General features: G+C 47.1%; 1 protein-coding gene across 1 annotated transcript in view; it reads left to right on the top strand.

Annotated features, from left to right (window-relative positions):
• Positions 1-17,928, top strand: part of LOC139024731 (dynein axonemal heavy chain 2-like) — a 95,435-nt gene extending 77,507 nt beyond the window's left edge. The window contains 14 exon segments of the mRNA XM_070439650.1: positions 334-460; positions 778-964; positions 2,199-2,347; positions 2,847-3,030; positions 3,404-3,594; positions 3,825-4,016; positions 4,340-4,524; positions 7,431-7,671; positions 7,800-7,951; positions 8,143-8,257; positions 15,267-15,443; positions 16,976-17,050; positions 17,246-17,396; positions 17,552-17,928. Of these exon segments, the coding sequence (XP_070295751.1) occupies positions 334-460; positions 778-964; positions 2,199-2,347; positions 2,847-3,030; positions 3,404-3,594; positions 3,825-4,016; positions 4,340-4,524; positions 7,431-7,671; positions 7,800-7,951; positions 8,143-8,257; positions 15,267-15,443; positions 16,976-17,050; positions 17,246-17,396; positions 17,552-17,706 (2,281 nt within the window). The 3' untranslated portion in view covers positions 17,707-17,928.
• Positions 17,929-18,370: the final 442 nt, after the last annotated feature.

Here is an 18,370-nt window from a genome sequence, read left to right as displayed (position 1 = left end):
ATAATATAACCTCAACGACTACCACACATACCGCTGTCTACAGGTACAACATAATATAACCTCAACGACTACCACACATACCGCTGTCTACAGGTTTACATTCTCGGATAATGACAGGTATGATGATGAATTTTGGAATAATGTGTATTTAAATGTGAAGCTGTTATACAGGACCAAAAGTTTTGAAGTAGGTAACAAAATAACACACGGACCATACTTTAGATACTAGATACAGATTACCATAGAGATACAATAGAGTCCTGTACTGTTTCACCTCTTCTTCCAGTGTGTGTACCACCAAAGTTTGATCAAGACTGTCCCCGTCTTCACCAGGTACACGTGTCGTGGTCTGTTTGAGGTCCACAAGCTGCTCTTCAGTTTCCAGATTTGTGCCAAGATCCTGGAGGTGGCTGGTAAACTCAACATGGACGAATACAGCTTCTTCCTCAGGGGAGGATTGGTGAGACACACACACACACACACACACACACACACACAGATATACGCGCACACACACACACACACACACACAGAACAGACTGAATGTGCCATTCAATTCATCACAATTGTATTAATCCTATGAGGATTAATGAGGAAGGTTTTGTCAAGCACACAATTAGTCAATAAATCTTCCTCAAGCAGCAGACTCAGACGTGTGTTACAAGAGCTAGTACTGAATGGGCAGTTATACAGGTGCCATAAAAAACCAAAAACACATCCCTTAAAATGTATCTATCCCTCCCTCCCTCCCTCCCTCTCTCTCTCTCTCCCCTCTAGGTTCTAGATAAAGAGAGTCAGATGGAGAACCCGTGTTCTAGCTGGCTGGCTGAGTCGAACTGGGACAACGTGACAGAGCTGGACAAGCTGGCTAACTTCCACGGCCTCATGGCCTCCTTTGAACAGTACCCCCGAGACTGGAACATTTGGTACACGAGTGCCGGGCCTGAGACCGCACAGCTACCTGGTGAGAGGGGTAGGGTTGGGAGCTTGTGGGAGTGAGTACACAGTATGTACACATGCCTGCATATAAGTGAACGTGCGTGTCTCTATAAATGAATCCATCTTGTTCTCTTATGTGCAACAGTTGGGTACCGTTTGTGTATATAGTAAAGTCTAGTATGTCTTTTTTCTTCTTCGTTGTTTAATTGATGATGAATATCATTCTACTCCTCTGTTGTCTCTCTCTCTTAATTCAATTCAACAGGCTTTGTTGGCATGGGAAAGTTATGTTTACACTGCCAAAGCAAGTGAACTAGATAATTAACAAAAGTGAAATAAACAATAAAAAATTATCAGTAAACATTACGCTCACAAAGGTTCCAAGGAATAGAGACATTTCAAATGTCATATTATGTCTATATACAGTGTTGTAATGATGTGCAAATAGTTGAAATACTAAAGGGAAAATAAATAAACATAAATGTGGGTTCTATTTACCATAGTGTTTGTTCTTCACTGGTTGAGCTTTTCTTGTGGCAACAGGTCACAAATCTGCTGCTGTGATGGACACTGTGGTATTTCACCTAATAGATATGGGAGTTTATCAACATTTGAATTGTTGAGGATTTCTTTGTGGGTCTGTGTAAGGAGGTTAGGAAGTGCAGCTCAGTTTCCACCTCATTTTGTGGGCAGTGTGCACATAGTCTGTCTTCTCTTGAGAGCCAGGTCTGCCTACGGCGGTCTCTCTCAAAGGCAAGGCTTTGTTCACTGAGTCTCTCTTTCTCCCCTTCTTTCTCTCTCTCTCTCTCCCTCTCTCCGTACTGAAGGACTATTGATGCCTATCACGTAGCAGTGTGTGCCTCTGTCACTATCACTGCTTTATGTCATCACGTTAATTAAATCACACAAAGTTCAGCTCAATATTAATATAATTACATGATGGAACTTGCTGCCATAAATTTTCCTCCCGGCTTGCCGTTAAAATCTATTGTTTATCTAAAACCCATTTGCCATTCATGCCATTGTGATTCATTGTGGTTTTAACACCGGGACTTTAGTTGGGAAGTTAAGTTATCACTGGTGTTGCTGAAAACACCCAACCAATTCTTTCTCTTTCTCCCCTTGTCACCTTCACCTTCCATCCTTCTTCTTTAACCTCGCTGTCTTTCTGTCTCCTCCCCCATCCCTCTCTCTATCCCGACCTCTCTCTCTCTTCTCCCGCCCTCCCTCTCTTTTTCCGTCCACCCTCCCCACACCAGGTGAGTGGGAGAATGGTTGTAACGAGCTCCAGAGGATGTTGATCGTGCGCTCGCTGCGCCAGGACCGCGTCGCCTTCTGCGTCGCCGCCTTCATCATCAACAACCTGGGATCACGTTTCGTGGAGCCGCCCGTACTCGACATGAAGGCTGTGAGTGTGTGTGTCGGTGTGCATCTGTGTGTGTGCGCGCGTGTGTGTGTGACGAGACTGTGAGTGGCACTCGGAGGAGACTTTTTGATTCCCCCCCCCCCCCTCCTGCTCTCTGTGTCACTCTGTGTCACTCCCACGCTGACACGTTCAGCCTCGATGGCGGCTGAGGGAACTGGCACAAGATGGCTGCCAACCAGAGCCAAGTTGGATCCCCTGCGTTGTGGAGGTGGTTCATTTTGAGATGGGTCATTCTTGTCTTCGGGAGTTATTCCTGACCTCTTGACCTGAACAGGAACAACATTTGTTCCCAGTAATCCTCTATGTATTGATGTGAAAGCTCTTGGTAAAAAAAGTTTCATTTGCCACAAACCCATTGGGGGATGATACTTGCGTCCTACTGCCATCAACTGTGACCATTAACATGAACTGTACTAATACAATAGTCATTTCTCTCTTGGTCCTCCCCCGATCTCTGCCGCTGTGTTGATGCTTCTCCCAGGTGGTGGAGGACTCGACCACTAAGACTCCTCTGATTTTCGTGTTGTCTCCGGGGGTGGACCCTACAGGAGCCCTGCTACAGCTGGCTGAGGCCTCAGGGATGAGCAGGAAATTCCATGCCCTCTCCCTGGGCCAGGGTCAAGCCCCCATTGCCACACGCATGATCAAAGAGGGAGTGAAGAGCGGTACGAATCAGTCTCTTCCCGCCCTCTGTTCTCTTTCTGTGTCTCTCTCTCTCTCCTCTCCTGTTCTCGGCATCTGTTTCTTGTTCACCGTTGATAGTTACTTTGCTAAGTATTCATAGGACTCCTTTCTCTCTCAATCTATATTTCCTCTCTCCCCTCATGCCCTGTTTGTGGACTGCAGTGTCATTTGTCATGTTCTATCTGGCTGTCACTTCCTGTAGCTTGTTGTGATTTCAGCCACACCTCTCTATACTCGACCAAATGTCATCGCCATACATCAGTACTGTTGTTTTTGGAAAAGTCGATTTCTAATATCCCTTCTCCTCCACTCTTTCCTCTATTCTCCTCTCCCACTCCCACTCCCACTCCACAGGTCATTGGGTGTTCCTGGCTAACTGCCACCTGTGTCTGTCCTGGATGCCTCAGCTGGATAAGTTAGTGGAACTGCTGCAGGTGGAGGAGCCCCATCCTGACTTCAGACTGTGGCTCAGCTCCTCTCCTCACCCTGACTTCCCCATCGCTATCCTGCAGGCCGGCATCAAGATGACCACCGAACCGCCTCGGGTAGACAGAGAGAGGATATACACCACTGTACTCACACATACACACACATGCAGGAACACACACACGCAGGCACACACTTTAAGAGAACACATCTAGATACACACACATTTTCAGAATGATCTACTCTCTTTTGCCATTGCACACATCAATTCTCGCCCCCCCCGCTCCCTCCCCCCCCCCCCCCTCTCTCTCTCTCTCTCTCTCTCTCTCTCTCCCTCTCCCTCCCTCAGGGTGTGAAGTCCAATATGAAACGCCTGTACCAGCTGGTGACAGAGGGACAGTTCACACGCTGTGCCCGGCCTGTGCTCTACAGGAAGCTGCTCTTCGCCCTCTGTTTCTTCCACAGCATCCTTCTAGAGAGGAAGAAGTTCCTACAGCTGGGCTGGAACATTATCTACGGCTTCAACGACTCTGACTTCGAGGTAACTCGCGCGCGCGCACAAAAATGGCTTCCAGTCGCGGTCTTAAAACTATCCCCGACTTGGATCTTTCTACTTGGTAAAAATAGTCAATTAGGAGAGGGGAATGTCAGGTATTTCTTGAGTCTGATATGGATTGTGAAGATTTAATGTTGAAGAATGCTTGAAAACGGTGACAGAATTTTTTACCTACTCCTTTCCCTTGTAAGACAATGAAGACTAACAAAATGCTGACCGCTCTACATCCTGTTGCGTGAGACCAAAAGTAGTGGATAAATCACCCCCTAGGAGTGCTAACAGCAGGCGTGTCCCCATCCCTCCTCTAGGTTAGTGAAAGTCTGATGAGTCTGTATTTAGATGAGTACGAGGAGATCCCCTGGGACGCCCTCAAGTACCTGATCGCCGGGGTCAACTACGGCGGTCACGTGACGGACGACTTTGACAGACGCCTGCTCACCACGTACATCAACGACTACTTCTGTGAGGCCGCCGTCGCCGCGCCATTCTTCAAGTGAGCGTGACACAAGCATACAAACACACACTCACACACACACACAAACGACTGTCTCTTTCACTCTCTCTCTCCTCAAACACACATAAAGATCTAGTCGTGGCAGAGCGTACTGCGGCTGCTGTCTGGTTACAGGTACTCATAAAGACTGAGGACCGTGAGCACCACCATGTGGCCAGCGTTGATGTTACAGTCAGTCTGAGGAGTCCAGCCCTGTTGCTGCTTATTCCTGCCTATCCAGTACTTTCTAAGGGTCAATTTGGGATTGGACAACAATGTTGTACTGTAATACTTTCCTCTCCTCTCTCTCTACCTACTACATCCCTCGGGACGGGCCCTAGTCCTCCTACAGGGTTAGGGGTTATGTAGTGTTAACAGTCTCTTCTCCCCTCTCTCTAGACTCTGCCCTCTCTCTACCTATTTCGACATCCCTCGTGACGGCGCCCGCAGTCCTCCTACAGGGTTGAGGGTTATGTGAGTGTTAACAGTCTCTTCTCCCTCTCTCTAGACTTCTCTCTCTCTACCTATCTTTACATCCCTCGGGACGGGCCCCAGTCTTCCTACAGGGTTAGGGGTTATGTAGTGTTACACAGTCTCTTCTCCCTCTGCTCAGATCTTCCTCTCTCGCTACCTACTACATCCTCGGGAGGGCCCCAGTCCTCCTACAGGGTTAGGGGTTAGTAGTGTTAACAGTCCTGCTTCTCCCCTCTCGTTAGACTCTTCCTCTTCTCTCTACCTACTACACATCCCTCGGGACGGGCCCCAGTTCTCCTACAGGGTTAGGGGTTATGTAGTGTTAACAGTCTCGTTCTCCCCTCTCTCTAGACTTCTCCTCTCTCGCTACCTACTACATCCCTCGGAGACGCGCCCCAGTCCTCCTACAGGGTTAGGGGTTATGTAGTGTTAACAGTCTCTTCTCCCCTCTCTCTAGACTCTCCTCTCTCGGCTACCTACTACATCCCTCGGGATCGGGCCCCAGGTCCTCCTACAGGGTTAGGGGTTATGGTAGTGTTAACAGTCTCTTCTCCCCTCTCTCTAGACTCTCTCTCTCTCGCTACCTGTATTCACAGAGATACCTTGAGAAGAACAAAAAAAAAACTTTACGGAAAAAAAAGCACCTGCTATAATCTGAGGATATAGGCTTTCAGAGCCAAAAAGCCATGAAGATATCCCATGTTGTGGAGTTCCGAATTAGTATGTGTCCCAACATGGGAATTACCGTCCCCTGGGGCCCTTTTATATTTTTTTTTTTATTTAACTAGGCAAGTCAAGGTGTTGCAAGGTAATTAATTGCAAATTGCAGATAGATTTTTCACATGCTGCCGTAAAAGGAAAATATATTTGGTAATGGTTTCATATAGTCCAAATGGATGAAGTTTTCTCTATGTTAATGAAGAGTTATTATGCTGTTGTGTGTGTGTTGTTCTTGTCAAAAAAACAATTTACCAGATTAGCTGTTTGAATGTTCTGTATTCCTCTAAGGGTGCCTTGATCCCTGAACCCTGTAACTCTGCCGTGCAGCCAAGAATGATGGGAGTATTAAACCATCTTGGGCGATAAAAAGATGATTTCAAACTTGTTTGTTTTCTGTGACTTCTAGACATTTGTATTAACAATTATGGTAGTAGTATAATTTGTCATACAGATGAAAATTTTATTTGTATACAGTAAATGATTTGGTGGTATCCTGAATCAGAAATGCCCTAACTAACTGTTGGTCTGTCTTTAGAGGTTTTTGACGAAGGCGACAACAGGTTCAGCGATGGAAGCGAAATTGCCCAGAGAACTGGAATAACCTCCCCCCCTCCTCAGGGGACCGGTCTGAAAGTTGCACCAAGCGTTCACTATGCATACACTAACGAAGAGAGGCGGGGTCGACAGCCAGCCGGACACAGAGCAGCCATTGAAGGAGTGGATATGAGGTCACGATAGAGCAAGAGAGAAATGAAATCGTAGTTGGTAACGTATGGAGAATGCAAAAAACCGATAAAGCAAAAGTTAGATGGGCGCCCCAGTCCTTCCTACAGGGTTAGGGTTATGTAGTGTTAACAGTCTCTTCTTCCCCTCTTCTAGACTCTCTCCTCTCTCGTCCCTACTACATCCCTCGGGACGGGCCCCAGTTCTCCTACAGGGTTAGGGGTTATTGTAGTGTTAACAGTCTCTTCTCCCCTCTCTCTAGACTCTTCCTCTCGCCTACCTACTACATCCCTCGGGACGGGCCCCAGTCCGCCTAACAGGGTTAGGGGTTATGTAGTGTTAACAGTTCTCTTTACTCCCTCTCTCTAGACTCTCCTCTCTCGCTACCTACTACATCCTCGGGACGGGCCCCAGTCCTCCTACAGGGTTTAGGGGTTATGTAGTGTTACAGTCTCTTCTCCCCTCTCTCTTAGAGCTCTCCTCTCTCGCTACCCTACTACAATCCCTCGGGACGGGCCCCAGTCCTCCTACAGGGTTAGGGTTATGTAGTGTTAACAGTCTCTTCTCCCCTCTCTCTAGACTCTCCTCTCTCGCACCTACACATCCCTCGGACGGGCCCCAGGTTCCTCCTACAGGTTGGGGTTATGTAGGTTAACAGTCTCCTTCTCCCCTCTCTCTAAGACTCTCCTCTCTCTCTACCTACTACATCCCTCGGGACGGGCCCCCAGTCCTCCTACAGGGTTAGGGTTATGTAGTGTTAACAGTCTCTTCTTCCCTCTCTCTAGACTCTCCTCTCTCGCTACCTACTACATCCCTCGGACGGGGCCCCAGTCCTCCTACAGGGTTAGGGGTATGTAGTGTTAACAGTCTCTCTCCCCTCTCTAGACTCTCCTCTCTCGCTACCTAACTACATCCCTCGGGACGGGCCCCAGTCCTCCTACAGGGTAGGGGTTATGTAGTGTTAACAGTCTCTTCTCCCCTCTCTCTAGACTCTCCTCTCTCGCTACCTACTACATCCCTCGGGACGGGCCCCAGTCCTCCTACAGGGAGTACATCAGCCACCTCCCAGCCACGGAGCACCCCGAGGTGTTCGGCCAGCACCCCAACGCCGACATCGCCTCCCAGATTGCTGAGACCAGGACCCTGTTTGACACCCTGCTCTCCCTGCAGCCCCAGGTCACTAGTGGAGCTACTGCCGGAGCAGCCGCCGGGACCAGCAGAGAGAATAAGGTGAGTGGGAGGGGTTTACAGTTGGAGGCTGTGTCATGTGCATTTGTGTGTGTGTGTGTGTGTAGCTCTGTATTTTCTGCATATTTACTATCAGTGCAAGAGTTTCAGTCGATTCCCTCCCTCTCCAGGTATTGGAGTTAGCAGCAGACGTGCTGCAGAAGATCCCAGGCCTGATAGACTATGAAGGGACCAGGGTCCTGCTGGCTGACGACCCCTCACCTCTCAACGTGGTCCTACTGCAAGAGATCCAGAGATACAATGCCCTGCTACACACCATCAGGTAGGACAGAGAGAGAAGAGGAGGGAGGTGATGTAGGTAGGTGGTTTGTGCATGGGGTGTGTAGCTGCAAATGTGTGTGTAAAAACAAAGTACTGGATGGGTAGTTTAACGGCGTGCGTGTGTGTGTGTGTGTGTGTGTGTGTGTGTGTGTGTGTGTGTGTGTGTGTGTGTGTGTGTGTGTGTGTGTGTAGGTCGTCTCTGATAGAGCTGGAGAAGGGGATCAAGGGTCTGGTGGTGATGTCTAGCAGCCTGGAGGAAACATTCCACTGCATCTTCGACGCCCGCGTCCCCCCACTTTGGGTTAAGGTAGGACACACATACATACAAACACACACACACACTCATGGATTGTTACGGGTCATAGATACACACAAAAACACACATTTACCATTTATCTCAAGGCATTTGACTTGGCTGTAGTAACTGCCCCAGTGGCAGCAACATCACTAGTATCTGCCCTTGTGCTATCGTGATTGCAACATCTACACATCATTCATGTAACCAGACACCATTCTATTATGTGAGCACAGCGATATCAACAAATCTTTACATCAAGTTCATGTTCAGAAAACCACTTTTAGCCGGAGGGAATGGCGGCCATTTTACGGGCTCTTGACCAATTGTGCCATTTTGTGTGTTTTTTTTTTTTGCACTGGTCTTAACTTTTTTTGTACATAATGTTTCCGCCATCATTTCCTATGACCGAAAAGAGCTTCTGGACATCAGGACAGCCATCACTAACCTGGATTTGGACTAGGACTTCTACTTCAATGAGTCGGAGGTGACAGACATATTGATTAACCTCGGACCAGGACCTAATCCCTGTCACTCGAAGGTAAAGACGGCACTGTAGAGGCCGGCCCGGGCACCCTGATGAGACTACAGCGGCAAATGAATGAATCACCTCTACCCTCTGTTCTATTGGCGAATGTGCAATTGCTAGAGAATAAACTGGATGAGCTCCCTTCGGGACATTAGGAACTGTAATATACAATGCTTCTCGGAGTCAGGGCTGAACAAGGACATGAATAATATACATCTAGCTGGTTTTTCTATGTATCGGCAGGACAGAACGGCAGAGTCTGGGAAGATCAGGGGGGTTGTGTGTGTCTCTTTATTAACAACAGCTGGTACGCGATCTCTAATATTAAGGACGTCTCGAGGTTCTGCTCCCCTGAGTTAGAATACCCCATGATAAGCTGTTGACCATACCATTTACCACGAGAGTTTTCATCTCTATTTTTCGGAGCTGTCTATTTACCAACCACAAACTGATGTTGGCACTAAGACCACACTCAATGAGCTGTATAAGGCCATAAGCAAACAAGAAAATGCTCATCCAGAGGCGGCGCTCCTAGTGGCCAGTAATTTTAATGCAGGAAAACTAAAGTCTGTTTTACCTCATTTCTACCAGCATGTCACCTGTGCAACTAGAGGGATAAAACCTCTGGATCACCTTTACTCCACACACAGAGACTCATACAAATCTCTACCCTGCCCTACATTTGGCAAATAGGGCCATAGCTCTATCCTCCTGATTCCTGCTAACAAGCAAAAACTCAAACAGGAAGTGCCAGGAAGTGCCAGCTCAATACGGAAGTGGTTCGATGAAGCGGATGCAAAGCTACAGGACTCTTTCGCTAGCACAGATTGGCATATGTTCTGGGATTCATCTGATGGCACATCAGTCATCGGCTTCATTAATAAGTGCATCGACGACGTTGTCCCCACAGTGACCATACATACGTACATATCCCAACCAGAAGCCATGGATTACAGGCAACATCCGCACTGAGCTTAAAGCTAGAGCTGCCGCTTTCAAGGAGCAGGACTTATAAAAAAATCCTGCTATGCCCTCCAACGAACCATCAAACAGGCAAACCTACTACACCGGCTCTAATGCTCGTCAGATGTGGCAGGGTTTGCAAACTATCACGGATTACAAAGGGAAACCCAGTCGAGAGCTGCCCAGTAACGTGAGCGTACCAGATGAGCTAAATGCCTTCTATGCTTGCTTCGAGGCAAGTAACACTGAACCATGCTGTTCCGGACGACCGTATGATCACGCTGTCCATAGCCGATGTGAGTAAGACTTTTATACTGGTTAACATTCACAAGGCCGCAGGGCCAGACCAGGATGCGTACTCAGAGCATGCACTGACCAAATAGCAAGTGTCTTCACTGACATTTTCAACCTCTCTCTGACCCAGTCTGTAATAACTACATGTTTCAAGAAAACCACCATAGTCTCTGTGCCTAAGAACACCAAGGTAACCTGTCTCAATGACTACCGCCCCATAGCACTCACATCTGTAGACATTAAAGGCTTTAAAACGCTGTTAATGGCTCACATCAACACCATCATCTCAGAAACCCCAGATGTACTTTAATTTGCATACTGTCCCAACATATCCACAGATGATGCAATCTCTATTGCACTCCACACTGCCCTTTCCCGCCTGGACAAAAGGAACACCAACGTGAGAATGCTGTTCATTGACTACAGCGCAGCGTTCAACTCCATAGTGTCTAATCACTAAGCTAAGGACCCTGGGACTAAACACCTCCCTCTGCAACTGGATCCTGGGCTTCCTGACGGGCCGCCCCCGGGTGGTGAGGGTAGGCAATAACACATCCTCCATGCTAACCCTTACCACGGGGGCCCCCTCAGGGAAGCGTGCGAAGTCCCCTCCCGTACTCCCTGTTGTTCACCCACGACTGCGTGGCCGCGCACGACTTCAACACCATTAAGTTTTTTGACGACACGGCGGTGGTAGGCCTGATCACGGACGACGATGAGACAGCCTATAGGGAGGAGGTCAGAGACCTGGCAGTGTGGTGCAACAAAACTCTCCCTCAACGTGGGCAAGACAAAGGAGCTTATGGACTACAGAAAACGGAGGGCCGAGCACGCCGCCATTCACGTAGACGGGGCTGTAGTGGGGCTGGACAAGAGCGTCAAGTTCCTCTGTGTCCACATCACTAAGGACCTATCATGGTCCAAACATGCCAATACAGTTGTGAAGAGGGCACGACAAAGCATATTCCCCCTCAGGAGGGTGAAAAGATTTGGCATGGGTCATCAGATCCTCAAAAAGTTCTACAGTTGCATCATTGAGAGCATCCTGACTGGCTGCATCACCGTTTGGTATGGCAACTGCACGGCATCCGACCACAAGGCGCTACAGAGGGTAGTGCGTACGGCCCAGTACATCACTGGGGCCGAACTCCCTGCCATCCAGGACCTCTATACCAGGCGGTGAGGAAGGCACTACAAATTGTCAAAGACTCCAACCACCTAAGTAATAGACTGTTTTCTCTGCTACCGCATGGCAAGCGGTACTGGAGTGCCAAGTCTGGTACCAAAAGGCACCTGAACAGCTTCTACCCCCAAGCCATAAGACTGATGAACAGTTAATCAAGTGGCTACCCGTACAATTTATTTTATTATGTATTTATTTATCTTAATAGTTTTGCACTCCCTTGCAGTGGCTCTATGCACACTACCTAGTGCACTACAAAAGTAGTGCACTGTATTGGGAATAGGGCGCCATTTGGGAGGCAGACTCTGTGCAGCCAGCCAGGCAGGCAGGATGATGGATTAACATGCCTTTAATAACAGAACACTGACTCACTGAGTACAGGCCTAGAGGAGCCTAGCATACTACTCTGACACTCCACACACACACACACACACACACACACACTACATACGCTCACACACTAAACACACACACATGCATATTGACTCCACTCACACTTCACATACGCTGCTGCTACTCTGTTTGTTTTTTCTCCTCATCAATTCACACACAATACCCCATGATGAAAAAGCAAAAACACGTTTTTATATATTTTTTGCTAATTTATATATTTATATAAGTATTCAGACCCTTTACTCAGTACATTGTTGAAGCACCTTTGGCAGTGATTACAGCCTCGAGTCTTCTTGGGTATGACACTACAAGCTTGGCACACCTGTATTTGGGGTGTTTTTCACATTATTCTCTGCAGATCCTCTCAAGCTCTGTCAGGTTGGATTGGAAGCGTCACTGCACAGCTATTTTCAGGTCTCTCCAGAGATGTTCAATCGGGGTTCAAGTCAGGCCTCTGGCTGGGCCACTCGTGGACATTCAGAGACTTGTCTCGAAGCCACTCTTGCGTTGTCTTGGCTGTGTGCTTAGGGTCGTTGTCCTGTTGGAAGGTGAACCTTTGTCCCAGTCTGAGGTCCTGAGCGCTCTGGAGCAGGTTTTCATCAAGGATCTCACTGTACTTTGCTCCATTCATCTTTTCCTCGATCCTGACTCCCAGTTCCTGCTGCTGAAAAATGTATGATGCTGCCACCACCATGCTTCATCGTAGGGATGGTGCCAGGTTTCCTCCAGACGTGACGCTTGGCATTCAGGCCAAAGAGTTCAATCTTGGTTTCATCAGACCAGAGAATCTTGTTTCTCATGATCTGAGAGTCTTAGGTTATGTTTGGGCAAACCTCAAGCGGGCTGTGATGTGCCTTTTATTGAGGAGTGGCTTCCGTCTGGCCACTCAACCATAAAGGCCTGATTGGTGGAGTGCTGCAAAGATGGTTGACCTTCTGGAAGGTTCTCCCATCTCCACAGAGGCACTCTAGAGCTCTGTCAGAGTGGCCATCGGGTTCTTGGTCACCTCCCTGACCAAGGCCCTTCTCCCTCGATTGCTCAGTTTGGCCGGGAGGCCAGCTCAAGGAAGATTCTTGATTGTTCCAAACTTCTTCCATTTAAGAATTATGGAGGTTACTGTGTTCTTGGGGACCTTTAATACTGCAGAGATTTTTTGGTACACTTCTTCAGATCTGTGCCTCGACACAATCCTTTAATACATTTGCAAAAATGTCTAAAAACCTATTTTCGCTTTGTCATTATGGGGTATTGTGTGTAGATTGCTGAGGAAATGTTTTTATTTAATCCATTTTAGAATAAGGCTAACAAAATGTGGAAGAAGTCAAGGGGTCTGAATACTTTCCGAAGGCACTGTATGTCCTGATTACCTAGTGACTTTTACCCCTACACACATGTAGAATCTGTATTACTTCAATTACCTCAACTACCTCGTACCCCTGCATATTGACTCAATACTGGTACTCCTTGTATGTAGCCTCGTTATTGTTTTTACTGTGTTACCGTTTCCTTTTTTATTTTGCAAATATTTGTCTTTTTAACCCTGCGTTGTTGGGAATGGGCTCGTAAGTAAGCATTTCACTGTAAAGTCGACACCTGTTGTATTCGGCACGTGACCAACAAAATGTGATTTCAATTTGACTTTAGAGGAACGTCCTGCTGATAGATACAGTGAGGTTGAATTGATGACGTTACATATTCGGCCTTATCCCTAACAACAAGACAACACACAGACACTATCAAAGCAGAGCAGCAGCTATTGATGGTACACAAGGTCCATTCCCTTATGTAGCATTTAATACCATACTTTCCCCTCAAAAAACGCTTCAATGGTCAAATGAATGGCCAATCTGGGTAGTGGGGACATACCCACTGGGCACAGACGTCAATTCAATGTCTATTCCACGTTGGTTTAACGGAATTTAATTGAAATGACGTGGATTCAACCAGTGTGGGCCCAGTGGGTAGGTCCAGTATCAGTGTGATTTATAGAAGAACATGGAGGCTGTCAGAAGCCATCTCGGCGATGTCAAAGGGAGCAATCTGATCTGACTGGAAAACGTCAGTGTGTGAGCCTGGAGCGGGAGAGGGGGGGAAGAGACACGCACATACTCACATATGCGCGCGCACACACACGCGCACACACACACACACACACACACACACACAGATGCACGTTTTCTAGGACGAGCGAGGCAGCCTGGCCAAAATGAAAGCCATGAGTCTGAGGGAACAGAAATATAATGACAGTCTGCCATGCCTGCCAGGGGTGAATGGAACATGGACAGACGGACGGAAGGAGAGAGAGCAAGAGAAGGAGGAGGGATAGTGTTCTAGAAGGGGTTGTTGTTCATCCCCGGAGCAGGGACAGGGAGAGAGAGAGAGGCAATCAAGGAGAGAAAGAGAAGGGGAAGAGAGAGAGAGAGACAGGCAATCAAGGAGAGAAAGAGAAGGAAAAGAGAGAGAGAGAGCCTGACAGACAGGGGGAAAAAATAGTGAGGAAAGCAGAAGGAAGTAGGGGACTAGATATAGAGGGTAGAGTAATGAGGCAGTAGAGTTGAGAGAGAGAGACACAGCTGGAGCTGAAGCATTAATGGCCGTCCTGTCCTCCTCTCATAAAGAGGGGGCCAGTAACAGGGTAGAGCAGGCCTCTTTCCCTCTCACTCTCCCTCTCTCTTTCTCTCTCTCCCCCTCTCCCTCTCTTTCTTTCTCTCGCTCTCACCCTCTTTCTCTCTCTCTCCCCCTCTCTCGTTCTCTGTCTCTTTCCCTCACACTCTTTTTCTCTCTCCTCTCTCTCTCTCTCCCTGTATCCTTTTCGCTCTCCCTCTGTCTGTCTCTCTTTGTCTGGCTGTACTGTAATAGTCAGCACTGGGCTGGTTGGGCTTTAGAAAGGGAACTGGAGCAGAGACAGCAGGTTTACTCTACTTATTACACTGCAATTACCCCCCCCCCAGCTTCCCCTCAGCCCCAGATAGGGCATTGTGGCTTTGTTTAGGCACCAAGTGTCCACCTGATGACCCAGTGGACCAGACAGACACACAGGCAGACGCGCACAACCACACACACACAGCCACACACACACACACACACACACACACAAGGGCGCACCCACATAAACATAAACTGCCCTCAATGACCCCTCTGAAGAGACACACACACACTCTTTTTTTTCATCCGCCCCATCCCCCAACACGCAGTAGAATCTTTGGCAGACTACAGCGGTCTCACTGACTACTGGAACGAGTTGTACACTGTTTTAATGAAGAATTGAACCTTAGGACATAGTAACAGTTGGATTGTGTTTCCAGTCCAGTGTGTATGGGGGTCAGTCAGTAGAAAATGAGTGTGGTTTCCCAAATGGCACCCTACTCCCTACCCTAGTGCACTACAAAAGTAGTGCACTGTATTGGGCATAGGGTGCCATTTGGGAGGCAGTCTCTGTGCAGCCAGGCAGGCAGGCAGGCAGGATGATGGATTAACACACCTTCAATAACAGAACACTGACTCACTGAGTACAGGCCTAGAGGAACCTAACATACAGGTTCATATGATGCTGCTGGGAGAGTTACTATAGCAGGACAGCATATACTATTGACTTTGCTGTGTGTCTCTGTCTCTTTATGTGCCTGTCTGAAGTGTCTTGTCTCCTCCGTCCTCCTCAGGCCTACCCGTCTTTGAAGCCGCTGGCATCGTGGACCAGGGACCTGTGCCAGCGCGTGGAGCAGTTTGCCCGCTGGGCGGAGACAGCCCACCCCCCTACCCTCTTCTGGCTCTCTGGCTTCACCTTTCCCACTGGCTTCCTCACCGCTGTGTTACAGTCGTCCGCACGTCAGCACAGCGTGAGGCCTCACACACATACAAAACCAGTCAAACGTTTGGACACACCTACTCATTCAAGGGTTTTTCTTTATTTTTACTATTTTCTACATTGTAGAAAAATAGTGAAGACATCAAAACTATTAAATAACACATGGAATCATGTAGTAACCAAAAAAGTGTTAAACAGATCAAAATATATTTTAGATTCTTCAAGGTAGCCACCCTTTGCCTTGATGACTGCTTTGCACACTCTTGGCATTCTCTCAACCAGCTTCACCTGGAATGCTTTTCCAACAGTCTTGAAGGAGTTCCGACATGGAGGCAGGTAGACTAGTGGTTAGAGTGTTGGACTAGTAACCGAAAGGTTGCAAGATCGAATCCCCGAGCTGACAAGGTAAAAATCTGTCGATCTGCCCCTGAAGAAGACAGTTAACACACTGTTCCTAGGCCGTCATTGAAAATAAGAATTTGTTCTTAACTGACTTGCCTTGTAAAATAAATAAAAAAACATATGCTGAGCTTTCCTTCACTCTGCGGTCCAACTCATCCCAAACCATCTCAATTGGGTTGAGGTTGGGTGATTGTGGAGGCCAGGTCATCTGATGCAGCACTCCATCCCTTGCCTTCTTGGTCAAATAGCACTTACACAGCCTGGAGGTGTGTTGTGTCATTGTCCTGTTGAAAAACAAATGACACTCCGACTAAGCGCAAACCAGATGGGATGGCGTATCTCAAATCAAATCAAATTTATTTATATAGCCCTTCGTACATCAGCTGATATCTCAAAGTGCTGTACAGAAACCCAGCCTAAAACCCCAAACAGCAAGCAATGCAGGTGTAGAAGCACGGTGGCTAGGAAAAACTTCCTTATCAGACCAAAGGACAGATTTCCACTGGTCTGATGTCCATTGCTTATTTTGCTTCTAAATAAATCACTGACAGTGTCACCAGCAAAGCACCATCACACCTCCTCCTCCATGCTTCACGATGGGAACCAAGGCAAAGGGTGGCTACTTTGAAGAATCTCAAATATGAAACACTTTTTTGGTTACTACATGATTCCATATGTGTTATTTCATAGTTCTGATGTCTTCACTATTATTCTACAATGTAGAAAATAGTAAAAATAAAGAAAAACCCTTGAATGAGTCGGTGTGTCCAAACTTTGGACTGGTACTGTATATTTATACACACACACACACACACACCAACACAAACACGTACACACACACAGCACTGACCAATTACTCTGCTCACTCACCAAACACAACGTCTGAGAAAACTTTCAAACTGTGTTCACAAACTAACCACAACTACTCTATACCGCACACACTCGTAGACTGCTGCACGGGAATGGGTCGGGTTTGGTTTATAATCATGCCCAGATAATAACTTTTCTAAGGACATACAGTACCACTGTAGGGATAATAAAGAGTACTTGAACTTCAACCATGCCAAGTTAACCTCTAAAGTAAAATGTTCACTTCGTAATTCGTTGAGGTCAATGGGGAACTTAGTGAAAATCTGACTAACACTTATGCATTACCCACAGGTGTCAGTGGACACTCTATCCTGGGAGTTCATTGTTGCGACAGTGGACGACAACAACCTCCTCTTCCCACCCAAGGTGAGACGCCCGTTTTCACTATAAATCAGTGTCCTTTTCTCCACAACTCTTTTCCCTCAATGTGTCTAGTTTAGGGCTCGGAATACTCTTCCTGGTCAGACCGCATGGTCAGAATAAAACCCTAATCTATTGTAAGTCATGTAACTTTCTCCTTCCTCCCTCTTTCCTCCCCTCCTCCATCCATCCCCTCCTCAGGACGGGGTGTTTATCCGGGGGCTGTATCTGGAAGGGGCTGGCTGGGACAAGAAGAACTCCTGTCTGGTGGAGGCTAAGCCAATGCAGCTGGTCTGCCCCATCCCCACCATCCACTTCAAACCTGTTGAGAACCGCAAGAAGATAGCCAAGAGTAAGACAAAAAAATAAAACATCTCTCTCTCTCTCTCTGTGTCTGCCAAGTGACTCTCTGATGTAATGTCTCTGTGTGTGTGTGTGTGTGTGTGTCTGTGTGTGTGTGTGTGTGTGTGTGTGTGTGTGTGTGTGTGTGTGTGTGTGTGTGTCTAGGTATGTACTTGTGTCCGTGCTACTACTTCCCAGTGCGTTCGGGCGATGGGGGCAGACCCTCCTTTGTGGTGGGGGTGGACCTGAAGTCTGGAGATGTGCCTTTTGACCACTGGATCAAGAGAGGAACTGCTCTGCTCATGAGTCTAGACAACTAAGGGGCTACACACACACACAGTATACCCAACCTTCATGCACATCTCGGAATCACACTGTATTAATGAATACAATAATCTTACTTAAAACACAAACATTCTCCACCACATGCCTTTTGAATAGTAATTTGAATATTTTGTAAGTTCATTTGCATCATTCCTGTTATTTATGTCAGGGTTTTATTTGTTTAAAAATATTCAAATTCCTCACAAAATGAACTGAAATGATTGTACTTTATTCTAATATCTTTTAATAATTACATTCAAATATGAATTAATTAACTGCTTTTGCAAATAAAATAAATAAATGTTGATGATTTACTCTTTGGGGTGTGACTGACATGGTTGTATCAAGGACTCCCACATTGCTCTATTTTCAACTCCTCATGATTCACTTCCTAATACAGCACTACATCACTCTTTCCACTGTGACCCCTTTTAACCTGCTGAAAGAGCTCTCCACAATACATTAAAGGCACACACACGCACACACAGAGACAGGACACAGACATTACATCACACACACACACTTGAATAAATAGACAATCTCTTCATTGTAATTATTCTCTGGTAATTATTCAGACACACAGACAGACTAGATTTATTATCCACAGTAGAACCTTGTACCCCTTTTTTTGTGATCACGTTTTTATACTTTTTTGGTTGA

This window comes from Salvelinus sp. IW2-2015, unplaced genomic scaffold (assembly GCF_002910315.2).
Source record: "Salvelinus sp. IW2-2015 unplaced genomic scaffold, ASM291031v2 Un_scaffold1824, whole genome shotgun sequence".
NCBI classification, from domain to species: Eukaryota; Metazoa; Chordata; class Actinopteri; order Salmoniformes; family Salmonidae; genus Salvelinus; species Salvelinus sp. IW2-2015.
Note: the sequence above shows the minus strand (reverse complement) of the source record. Positions and strands in the feature narration are given on the sequence as shown.